This window comes from Ciona robusta, chromosome 2 (assembly GCF_009617815.1).
Source record: "Ciona robusta chromosome 2, ASM961781v2".
Classification (NCBI taxonomy): domain Eukaryota; kingdom Metazoa; phylum Chordata; class Ascidiacea; order Phlebobranchia; family Cionidae; genus Ciona; species Ciona robusta.
In genome coordinates this window covers 6,247,425-6,260,268 of record NC_143236.1, presented here as the reverse complement: position 1 = coordinate 6,260,268, position 12,844 = coordinate 6,247,425, and the positions used below count along the sequence as shown (strand labels likewise).

Here is a 12,844-nt window from a genome sequence, read left to right as displayed (position 1 = left end):
AGAATCCGTTCACAAACTCAGTTGTTTCACGTCAAAAATAGAAAATTACTATACGTACTCCGATACAAACATATGTTTATAACATAGGTGTGTTAACACGAATAAGATTTTTTTCCATTTCGTTTGTTTTTTCAAAACTTTGCACCGGCGATATAAAAGTGCTGTCTTTAAAAACGCCAAGTTTAGGAGGTTGTACTGTGCGGGTTATATATGCGACAAGTTGCATTAGTTGAAACCAAGGGGTATTTTAAGATGTACGACAGCCTACCAAAGCTCCCAACAAGTTGCATGAATTAGTTCAGCTCACATCAATGTAATTTAGGTTGGATAAGACAATAGATTTCATAATATTTTAATATAATTTTGTACATAGGCCCATATGATTTATATCTAAAGAAATAATAATACATTGTAAAGGGTATATATATATATAGATGTTTACAAAAGCAAGAAAAAGCTGCCAAATGTATTCATTTGGCATGGGCTGTAATGACATAATTGAACTCAGTAATAATGGATATGTGGTTTTTAAGTATCGTGAAAGTTTGGTACACACGGCAATAAATTACATCTAGTCTGGTACATTTAACACCCAGTTCACTGTTACTGGCATTTTATCCCATCCCGTATCTTGATCGATTCGTTTTAATGTAACAAACACGCTGTATCTTTGTATGTCGACGATGGTAACATTGAATCTATGCGGGGAATTTTGATCGCTTGGTGTTGCTGTGGCCCTCACTTTAAAAGGTATAGCCGACAAACATGTTTTGTACATTTCTACGTTAGCGCTCGTAGCGAGCGGACACCAAAGGGCATGGATAAAGGTCCAAGCTTTGCGCAAGTTGTGCACCAAAAGGGTGGAGGTTATTTGAAGAGACCCACCTGCCTTAGCTTCAAAACTAAGGATCAATGCAAAAGAGAAGATGTTATCAAAATCATAGAAAAAGAAAAATTTTCAGTTAAAAATTTGATCGGAATCACGGAAAGAAAAGGAAACCTAATTGATGTTACATGCACTACGAGAAAAGCTGTATTGGATTTGTACGAATTACTGATCAAAGTAGATGCACTATACTCGGTGAGACTTTATGAGTCAGATAAAGTGAACGTGGCGGTAGGATGGGTGCCAATACCTTTCCCTAATGAGGTCATTAAATCCGAATTCCAGAACAGATGCGGAGAAGTTAAGCATATTCAACATAGAAAGGACAGAAATGGCTTACTAACAGGAATGCGAATTCTCACACTGGATAGGGCCGATATTGAAAAAAACCCAATCCCCAGCTATATTACCATTAACAACTACGAGTTCTACTGCACGTATAACGGGCAACAGATAACGTGTAAGTATTGCACAAAATCTGGACACAAGCAACAAAACTGCCCTAAAAGGAAACAAGACTATCCAAAGCTTATCAATAAAGGAAACGAGAAAAACCAAGAAGACGCCGAATGCCCCGAAACCGATAAGAGTGGTAGCAAATTGTCCGCCGCGGGAGGAGAAATAAAGGAGAGAAGCAAGCAGAATGGAGAACAACTCGACCACAGCACCACTGCCGCTTCCGGCGAAAGTAACAACCTAAAACCAATACTACCTAATAAAAATCAAAACATCGAAATGGAACCAATGCCTAAAGTTTCAAGGAAACGCCAGGAAAGAAGTCCAACCGAAATTAACCTCCACCAAGCAAAATCGATAAGCCTCAGCGAACTTAAAATACCAGTTTCATGTCCAAAATGTGAGGAAGAGAGCTATGTAACAGACCAAAACACCAACTTCTTCTGCTGGAAATGTTCATCGGAATTTAGAATTGCGACAGCGTGCTGCAACGATAACGATAAATTTCTTGTCCCGAACAAGGAGGTAACAACCAACTGCTCCACCTGCCACCTACCGATGAGAAAAATGCCCTGCTGCCACACATTTCAACCGGAGTTTCAGACCGATGAAGGAACACTCGAATGCATACAGTGCAAAAGGTACTCAATGACTTGTATATGTAAAACAGTAAATTCTATCCCAAAACGAACCATGACATCTAACTGTACTAATAATGCCTGCAATGCTACACTAGTCCACTGTAGCTGCGGGAAAAAAACGTGTCAAAATCTAGAACCGGACAAACCGTATCAGTGCGAATGTGGTTTCGAGTACGAATACGATATTTATATAGGGGTAGAACGTTTTTAATGCCTCTTAGTTTAATCACATACAATGTTGCAGGGTTGCAAAACCCTCGAAAACGACGCAGTATTTTTTATTTTCTACGCCAAAAAAAGTTTGATATTATTTGCCTGCAAGAGACGCACACAACAGCATCATGTCTCAGGCAATGGGAATTAGAATGGGGTGGAGAAATCTTAGCCTCACATGGCTCAACTAAAAGCAAAGGAGTCGCGGTTTTGTTTTCAAAAAAACTGTCTTACTCAAAACAAGACGTGTGTGTCGATAACTTCGGACGATATATAATCATGAATCTCGAAATAACTGACCAGCGGTTAACGCTGTGTAATGTCTATGGACCAAACCAAGACAGCCCTCAGTTTTACGGCAACCTATTTACGCTATTAACAAAAAGACAAGCGGAAAGCGGGATAGAAAACTGTATTATAGCCGGTGACTTTAACTGTGTCCTTAATGATAAATTAGACAAAACCGGCGGGAGAGAAAAACACGGGAACCGGCGCGCAAAAACTACCATATTACAGGCAATGAATGACCTCGAGCTATACGACGTGTTCCGCATCAAACATCCAAACTCTAAGCAATACACCCGCATGCAAAAACGCCCGCACACGGCGAGTCGGCTTGACTTTGTTCTCGCCACAAGCGAAATATTACAAAAGACCACCCAAATCCAAATTGTTCCAAGCACGCAGTCGGACCATCGTATCGTCAAACTTGTACTCAACCTTGATAAAATACCCAGGGGCAGAGGCTACTGGAAAATGAATACGTCCTTGTTAGAAGATGCAAAATTCGTGGAAAACACTAAAAAATGGATCGCGGAATTTCTGATAAACAACGACAATGGTGCCGTATCCCCCCAAGTTCTCTGGGAAGCACTAAAATGTAATATACGGGGCTATATTATCAAATACGCGTCCGAAAATAATAAAAAAATAAAAGCTAGACAGACAAACCTAGAAAATAAACTCGCGGATCTTCAAAACCTACCCCAACCTCACGATGAGTGCACGATGGGTAAAATTGTACAAACTCAAGAACAATACGACGATATTATCGAAAGCTATAGTAAGAGCGCAATAGTCCGAAGCAGGGTTCGATGGGCAGAATATGGGGGTAAAAATAACGCCTATTTTCTTAATCTAGAAAAACGTAGGATGGAGAAAAAGGCCATTAATAGACTAAATTCAAATGCCAACATAGAAACGGACCAGCAGGCTATCTTACGACTCCTAAAAGAATATTTTGAAACCTTGTATAGCTCAAGTAATAACCCGGGCCGCACGAGCAAAAGTAAAATAAAAGAGTATACAAACAGCTTAATGTGTCCAAGACTCGACGCGGAAAAAGCAAACGAATGTGAGGGTAAACTGACCGTCGGCAAATGCTACGAAGCGCTAAAGACTATGCAAAACAACAAATCTCCCGGATTAGACGGTTTCCCGGCCGAATTTTACAAAGTATTCTGGAATGAAATAAATTCCACATTAGTCAACGCATTTAACCATGCATTTGAAAAAGGTGCTTTCTCTGGTCAAATGAATTGGGGGGTCGTAACTCTAATTCCTAAACCTGAAAAAGACCTTTTGTACCCAGAAAACTACCGGCCAATTACATTATTAAACGCTGACTATAAAATAGCCGCAAAAGCAATTAACAACCGTATAAAAAACGTACTCACTACAATTATAGCCCCTGAACAGACGGGGTTTATAAAAGGAAGATACATAGGAGACAACATTAGAACTCTTTTTAACGTCTGGGATCACACCACTGATCAAGGCTTGCATGGAGCCCTCTTGTTTTTAGACATACGTAAAGCCTTTGACTCAGTAAATTGGGACTTTGTTAACGCAGCATGTTCTAGTTTCGGTTTTGGGAAAGATCTGTCGAGATGGATAAGAACTTTTTATGTTGACGCAAAATGCCTAATTATTAACAACAACCACATGTCTACTCCATTTAGAGTTGAAAGAGGCGTGCGACAGGGAGACCCCTTGTCCTCTTCTCTATTTTTGTTGGCCATAGAATTTCTGTCACTAGCAATTAAAAGAAATAAAAGCGTAAAGGGAATCCCAATTGACTCACAAGACATTAAAATCTCTCTTTTTTGCGGATGACGCGCTGCTATTTTTGGATGGTTCAGAAAAAAGCTTTCGTGCAGCATTTGCAGAAGCAACAGAATTCGGGAACCACTCGGGCTGCAAAATTAATATTGCGAAATCCAATGCCATGTATATAGGTAAAAAACAACCTAACTCACCTCACCACCTCTCTTCGCAAGGTCTTTCTTGGCCAAACACGTTTATAAAATACCTCGGGGTTAAAATCCCAGTAAATAGGAACAAAACCAACTTGTTTACAATCAATTTTGAATCAATAGGAAAGGAAATTCAAGCCGTAACTAAGCCTTGGCTGGCAAGGTCACTTTCATTACTAGGGCGAGTTACGATTATTAAAACCCTAGCGATACCAAAGCTACTCTACAAACTTAGCGTGTTGCCGGTCAGTCTACCCAAACAATTTTTCAAAGAAATTAAAAGAAAACTGTTTAAATTTTTGTGGGGCTCCAACTGGGAGAGAGTAGGAAGAAAAACACTATGCAGTAACATAAAAGAGGGTGGCCTGGAAATGATAGACCTGGAGGCGTACGCAAAATCAATACGCTTCTCTTGGATACGAAAACTACTAGATACAAATCACGAATCGCATTGGAAAAATATTGAAACTAAAATTACCTCCCTAAATACCATGATTTGTGTAGCCGCCTCCGATTTAAAACTTACGCATAAGGAAATCACCAAACAAACGCCTCTCTCGACATTCTGGTCATCGATCGAATTGTGGAGAGAATGTGTCTCCCAATTTTGGCCACACGACAAAGTTTACAATTGCGCTATTTGGCTAAACAAAAAAGTTCTTTTCAAACGGAAACCGATCGCCTACGAAAATTTTATAAAATCTGGTATATTAATGTACCAACAAATCATAGACAACAACTCGGACTATTGCAGCTTTAAAATATTATGCGAAAAGTATACGTTGACAAACAACAATCAAAACCACGCGGACTACCAGCGCCTTATTGCAGCCATTCCAACAACTTGGGAAACGTACACGACGGACAGACCGGAACGAAAAACTGCCATCGACAGACTAAGGAAGGGGATAAGCGACAATTTGCCTACAGCCAAAAACGCATACGAATATTTTGTATCTCCCAATAAACAAAAGCCGACCAAACAACAAAATAAATGGGAAGTAACCTTACAACGGGGACCTCTGAACTGGTCAGAAATTTACAAAAACTTATACGACTGTACGTTTGAAACGAAGCTGCGCTCCTTTCAAGTTAAAATTAATCTGAGAGCCATCGTCCTAAACGATAAGCTCCATGGCTTCGGGATTATTGAGACTGATGTGTGCACTTTTTGCGGTGTAAACAAAGAAACAATATACCATTTATTTTGTGAATGTAAACATGTCCAGGTATACTGGGAAAGCGTCAGTGCCTGGATGGACAGTGTTTTGTGCCATAAAACAATTATAAGCAATACCGTAAAGCTCTTCGGAATTCACAATGATTGCCTTGAAAAATGTGTTTTAAATTTAATGAATTGCATGCTTGTAGTTGCCAGATTTGTTATATACAAATGTCGGATTCAAAACTTGAAGCCAAATATAGAAATGTTTATCTATGCAATGAACCGCAGCAGGGCCAATGAAAAGGCTGTTGCAATAAAACAAAACAAGTTATTGCAATACAAACTGAAGTGGAACGCAAACTTGCGTTAATTTTACGTATCGTTTGTTCGCTACAATCGTTTTCGTTACAATTTGTCGCTGTTGTGTTATTATCACTATCGTGTTGTAAACTTTATATGCAATAAAAAAAAAATAAAAAAAAAAAAAAAAAAAAAAAATGTTTTGTACATTAGGTTTCCGTCCACCACTTGTTTGTTTGAGGCGAGTTCTATTTCAGTTTGTCCAAACACCATCTTACCTGTGTTGTCGATATAAGGGTTAAATTCGCATAGATCATCCTTATAGCACGCTGAAGTTATGTTTTATATATATGTGTATACTATATACTGCTTTACCTATGGGTTTAAATTAAAATATGCTTGTAGACAAATTTACCAATAATTTCGTAGACTTGAAGTGCAAACATCCCGCCTTCCCCGTTGGCTGCACAATTTGTAGAATTGCCGTATTTCTTGTACGTTGACCTTGCGTTAGCGGAGCTTGCGCACCAACCACTGTTCTGTGTTAGAGTTTTGAATCGTAAATGTTGTTGACCGTTTGAACTATTATAGACAGTATTCGTCGCGTATCTATAGAACCGAAACATTATCATAACTATGAAGCATTACATACCTCTATGCCGAATACTTCGTAATTTCTTGCCAAAGCAACACGTGCGCACTTTTGGATGGCATCAGTTCTATGACGGTAACTGCCTGAAAGAGTCGGATCGGTCCCTTCCATAGTTGGAATAGCTCTAGACAGCGTCACGTCCGTCCAACACCCCAGGTTGTTGAGTGTGACTAAAATATAAGAAATACATATAAGTTACGATCGGTTGTTCTGTGTATACAAATATAAACTGTAGGATGGGGGAAGATGGGGCACTTTTTAACTCTATTTTTTTGTCCTATTTAGTAGTAAAAAAAATTTAATGAATATGAAACTATATTTCCTCATGACTCTCATAGACCGTTGTTAATTGTTTAAAACACGATCAGGATTTCTGGATATTATGTGCTAAAGGTGTCCCATCTTCCCCCACCTACTATATAATCTTCTTTGCCCAGCGTTTACGAATTATAAGGCTTGGTGCTTTTACCATTAGTGGACTTGCGTGTCTTTGGGAAAAACACTAAACAGCAGTTGCCTCAACCCAGTGGTTCCTTAAGAAAAAAAACCTTTAAACTTTTTATTCAAAGTTACATGCATACGTGGTAATTTGTAGCCGCGCATGGGGTGTAACTAAACACCCGTGTCATTACGACTGTCATTTTCTAGCGAGTCAAAAAAACAAATATTTATTAATTACTCAAAATTGTACTTACGTGGAAGGACATAAGAATATTGAAGATGTAGAAATAATATCAGTGATAGCATCTTGCATTTGTTCTTAATATATCTTAACCCCGCAACCTCATTCATTATTTATCTTACAGAATCCTGCATATACCTAATAACTCGAGCTACATATTCATTTTGCTTTTTCAAACCATAATTAGCTTAACCAGTAAAAATTACAGTAGAAAAAAGAAAAAAATACAAAATACAGAGCACTGTAGGCTATATATTACGTAACTTCGCTAAATTCCGTGGCCTTTCCTTGTTGTACAGTGAGATGGGGAAAGATGGGACACATTTTAGTTCTATTTTCTCGTCCCATTTAGTAGTAAACAAAGAACATTTAAATAATTATAAAAGTGTATCCCTACGACTCCCATACGCCGTTGTTAATTGTTTAAAACACGATTAGGATATTTAGATATCATGTGCTGAAGGTGTCCCATCTTTCCCCACCCTACTATATATATCAATTATTTTATAGCGAAACCAACTAAATGAAGCGGCTGTCGTCTAGATTAACAGTATATTACAAACAATCCTTGTTTATCTCAATGCGTCAATAAGCTATACACTTAAACAACAAAGGTTTCAACGTAATAATTAAAGTGAAATAAAAGGGAAGTGACGCTGGGTAGTGAACCACACGGTTGCGAAATTTCTTGTCAAAGCAAATACGTGCGCATTAATTATTGGTGGGTGTCAGTTTTTGAGCATCAGTAACTGCCTGTGGGAGTCGGATCGGTCCCTTTTAAAGTTGAAATAGCTCTAGGACGCGCAATCTTTCTTTAACACCTCAGATTGTTGTATCTGACTTAAATATAAACAACAATTAAGCAGTATTTTCCAAATATTATGTATAAGGCAATTTGGCGTATATATATATACATGTATTAGTAAATTCCTGTAGTAAGGCTACAAATAATATACAAAGGATTGTTTTTGTCCATCGCCTATTTTGGTTAGCATAAAAGGTATGCTGTAGCATAGTATACTGAACACTTCAGTATACTTATGGCTGTAGTCTGGAGTTACGATTTGTAAATGATGTTGTACAAAGATATACACGGTAATATGTTACAACTCTAGATCACGTAACACCCAGTTCACTGTTATTGGCATTTTATCCCATCCCGTTTCTTGATCGGTTCGTTTCAATCTCACAAGCACGCTGTATCTTTGTATGTCGACGATGGTAACATTGAATCTATGCGGGAAGCTTTGATCGCTTGGTGTCGCTGTGGCGCTCACTTTCATTGGTGGAGCCGATAAACATGTGTTGTACATTACGTTCCAATACGCCACTTGTTTGTTTGAGGCGACTTTTATTTTAGTTTGTCCAGACACCATCTTTACTGTGTTGTTTGTATTAGGGTTAAATTCGTACACACTAACCGACTAACGCTAAGTTTCATTTTTTGAATGTGTTACTGCTTTATCTGTGCATTTGAATCGAAAATACTTTCAGCCAAAATACAGAGTCAAAATTACCAAGAAATTCGTAGACTTGATTTGCACTCGGTCCACCTGTCCCGTCGGTTGTACAGCGTGAAGAGTTACCGTATTTCTTATACGTGGACCTTGCATTAGCAGAGCTGCTACACCAACCATGAAACTGTATAAAGGAGTTTAAAATTGTAAAAGATATTCTAATGAATGTAACTTACTTTATCCTCGCGTGGCCGGAAAACAACAGTCGTTATCGCCAGCCTTACCATGTATGTTACTTTGCGGGTAATTATTTTTTTTTTGATTTTTTTTAATTTTATTTCATGTATATGGCTGATAACTTTGACAACCCATTAGTGACCACTGGGTTGGAGCAATTGTCGTAAAGTGTCTAAGGACACATACGCCCACAATGGTAGCAGCGTCGAGCCTTGAACCCATTACTAATTGGTTACAGTCAGGCGCGCGCGCTAACCAGCACTATACCACGGGGCATTGTACCTGTACGAGAGAAGCATTGTACCTGTACGGCGAATATTTCGTATTTTCTTGCCCAAGCCACACGTGCGCATTTTAGAATGGGGTCACTTCTTATTTTGTAATTGTCTGAAAGAGTTGGATCAGTTCCTTCCAAAGTTGGAATAGCTCTGGACAGAGCCATGTCCGTCCAACACCCAAGATCATTATATCTGACTTAAATATAAAAAACGTAAAAAAAGACGTCGTTAGTAAGTAAAGTTTCAGTTTTTGTAAAGACAAGTCGTTTAAAGTGGTTATAGCGTGCGTCTGCCTCTTAGCCGGTGTTTACGGGTTACAATGCTTGATGCTTCTACCAACAGTGGGCGTGTGGGTCCTTGGAAAGAAACTTTACATCAGGTGCCTCAACCCATCAGTGTAAAAAAAATATTCTAAATATTTATCCTCAAAGTTACATGCGTGGTTACTGTACCCGGGTAGGAATGTGTGAAACAGAACACCCGTGTTATGTAGCGACTGTCATTTTCTCGTGTGTTGAATCAAAAAAAACTTTATCATTTAAAATTGTACTTACGTGGAAGGACATAGGAATATTGAAGCTGTAGAAATAATATCATTGATAGCATTTTGTGTTTATTCGTAATATATCTCATAACCCCAGCGCAGCAATATAGACTCCCCTTTTTGCAAATTCTATCGACTATTCTACAGCAAAACCTATACTAAATGAACCGGCCGTTGTCTAGATTAACAGTATATTACAACCAACCCTTTTTTTAACTCAATGCGTCATTGGACTAGGAAAATAAACAACACAGGTTTACTAAAAAGGTCGTAATAGGTAAAGTTAAATGAAAAGGAAGTGAGGCTAAAGTTTTGGGTCACACGGATACAGTTTGATGCTTCATATTAGTATTATGTTAAAACTAGCGTAACGTATATATAAGTATTAATGCTCACTTTTTCGTTTCGTTTGTTTTTCAATACTTTTAATTGCATCGGTGTGCTCTCTTAAATTCAAAAAACTCCAAGTTTAAGAGATTGCACTATGTGCAGATTTTGCAGCAAGTCGCATCAGTTGGAACCAGGGCGTATTTTAAGATGTACGACAGCCCACCAACGCTCCCAGCAAGACATGAATTAATTCAACACCAAGATAGACGTTTTGTAATATTTTATTATAATTTTGTGCTTACGCCTTTATGAATATATTTAAATAAATAATACAGTATGTAGGTTCCAAATATTATGTATAAGGCAATTTGACGTACATATTAAAAGGCTTTAGTAAACTCCTGTAAAAGGGCCACAAATTATTTAGGTCTATATAAGAGCGTGTTTGTCCATCGCGTATTTAATTAAAGGGAAAGATGCTGTAGTCTGGAGTTACGATTTGTAAATAATGTTGTACAAAGATATAGACGGTAATATGTTACAACTCTAGATCACGTAACACCCAGTTCACTGTTATGGGCATTTTATCCCATCCCGTATCTTGATCGATTCGTTTCAATCTAACAAGCACGCTGTATCTTTGAATGTCGACGATGGTAACATTGAATCTATGCGGGAAACTTTGATCGCTTGGTGTCGCTGTGGCGCTTACTTTCATTGGTGGAGCCGATAAACATGTTTTGTACATTACGTTCCAGTACGCCACTTGGTTGTTTGAGACGAGCTTTTTTTCAGATTGTCCAGACACTGTTCGAACTGCGTTGTTTGTATTAGGTTAAATTCGTTGAATATATGTACACAGTAATGTTAAGTTTCATATCTCGAATGTGTATATATACTTTACTGCTGTTTTATCTGTGCAATTGAATCGAATATACTTTCAGCCAAAATACAGAGTCAAATTTACCAAGAATTTCGTAGACTTGATTTGCACCAGGTCCGCCTCTCCCGTCAGCTGCACAAACTGAAGAGTTACCGTATTTCTTATACGTTGACCTTGCGTTAGCAGAGCTGCCACACCAACCACCAGACTGTATAAAGGAGTTTGAAATTGTGAACGATTTTCTAATGGTCACTCGGACGTATGGGGCATACAGATAAAATCTTCCTTTATATCTATAACCTAAACATTACGATAACTAAGAAGCACTAATACCTGCATAGCGAATACTTCGTAGTTTCTTGACCAAGCAACACGAGCGCACTTCTCGATGGCATCAGTTCTTAATTGGTAATTGCCTGTAAGCGTCGGATCGGTTCCTTCCAATGCTGGAACAGCTCTGGACACCGTATAACGGTCCAACCAACACCCCAGATCATTATATCTGACTTGAATATAAATTATGAAAAAAACGTGGTTAATAGGTAACATTTCACTTTTATTCAAAATAAGTCGCATTCTCTAAGTATACAGCCCATCCAAACATGCGAAATTTTATTTCATGTCTAACACCATGGTAAAGTGGTTAGCGCGCCTGCCTTTTAGCCAATAACGTTTACGGATTTCAAAAGGCTTTATGCTTTTACCATTAATGGACGTATGGGTCCTTGGAAAGAAACTCAACAGCAGTTGCCTCAACCAAATGGTTCCTTACAGGTTGCCAAATTTTCAACTATACGTTACAGAAAAAAAAACATTCCAAAATATTTAACCACAAAGTAACATATATATACGTGGTTACTCGTACCCGGGCATTGGTGTGTTGAACAGAACACCCGTGTTATAACGACTGTCATTTCCTCGCGTGGTTAGTCAAAAAAATCATTCATTCATTACTTGAATTTGTACTTACGTGGAAGGACATAGGAATATTGAAGTTGTAGAAATAATATCAGTGATAGCATTTTGTGTTTATTCGTAATATACCTCATATTAACCCCAGCGCAGCAATATATGTTATTTATCTTGCAGAACCTGTGTGTTGCAAATAACTTATTAAAGGGTCAAAATCACAATACAGAAAACAACGCTATATTGGTATAATTGCAAAAAATACAATACAAAAGCAGAGCGATGTTTACTGCGTAGCTTTGCTAACTTTCGTAGGTTTCCTTTTGCAAATTCTATCGACTGTCTATAGCAAAACCCATACTGAATGAACCGGCCGTTGTCTATATTTAACACCATGTAACAACCATCTTCTTTTGACTCAATGCGTCATAGGACCATAATTAAATGACACAGATTTATTGAAACGTCGTAATAAGTAAAGTTAAAAGAAAAGGAAGTGACGCAAAAGTTTTGAATAACCCGAATACAGTTTGATGCTTCATATATTCCAAGTATTAAAAAACAGCGTGACGCGTATACAAGTACTATGGTCCCGTTTTTCATATTTTTTCTATTTTCTTTGTTTTTCAATAATCTGCACCGGTAATTTAAATGTGCTGTCTAAATTTAAAAACGCCAAGTTTAGTGGATGCACTGTGCGGATTTTATGCAGCAAGTCCTCAAGACTTTTATAGACCGTTGTTATTGTTTAAAACACGATCAAGATATTTGGATAATATGTGCCAAAGCGTCCATCTTGTATTTATTCCTAACTTATCTTATAATTCTTGCGCAACATATTTGTTATAATATATTATAATCGGTATGTAAAATATTTAACTACAACTCCACCAACTCCACTACCGTTTCGTAAAAAACATTGATTGTATATTTTACAACATAACAAGCTAAGCAAC

At 37.9% G+C, this 12,844-nt stretch overlaps 2 protein-coding genes across 2 annotated transcripts; one reads left to right on the top strand and one right to left on the bottom strand.

Annotated features, from left to right (window-relative positions):
• Window positions 1–95: 95 nt before the first annotated feature.
• On the top strand, window positions 96–11,069 carry LOC149740606 (uncharacterized). The gene is made up of 2 exons (XM_089872668.1): window positions 96–1,983; window positions 5,830–11,069. Exons 1-2 carry the CDS (start codon window positions 701–703, stop codon window positions 5,984–5,986), a joined length of 1,440 nt encoding a protein of 479 aa, XP_089728794.1. The 5' UTR covers window positions 96–700; the 3' UTR covers window positions 5,987–11,069.
• On the bottom strand, window positions 6,052–12,067 carry LOC149740605 (uncharacterized). The gene is made up of 11 exons (XM_089872130.1): window positions 11,950–12,067; window positions 11,313–11,485; window positions 11,064–11,187; window positions 10,639–10,912; window positions 9,249–9,414; window positions 8,768–8,891; window positions 8,387–8,631; window positions 7,264–7,351; window positions 6,569–6,738; window positions 6,332–6,455; window positions 6,052–6,194 (listed from the first exon to the last, which is right to left on the bottom strand). Exons 1-11 carry the CDS (start codon window positions 12,026–12,028, stop codon window positions 6,052–6,054), a joined length of 1,710 nt encoding a protein of 569 aa, XP_089728256.1. The 5' UTR covers window positions 12,029–12,067.
• Between the last annotated feature and the right edge of the window lie 777 nt (window positions 12,068–12,844).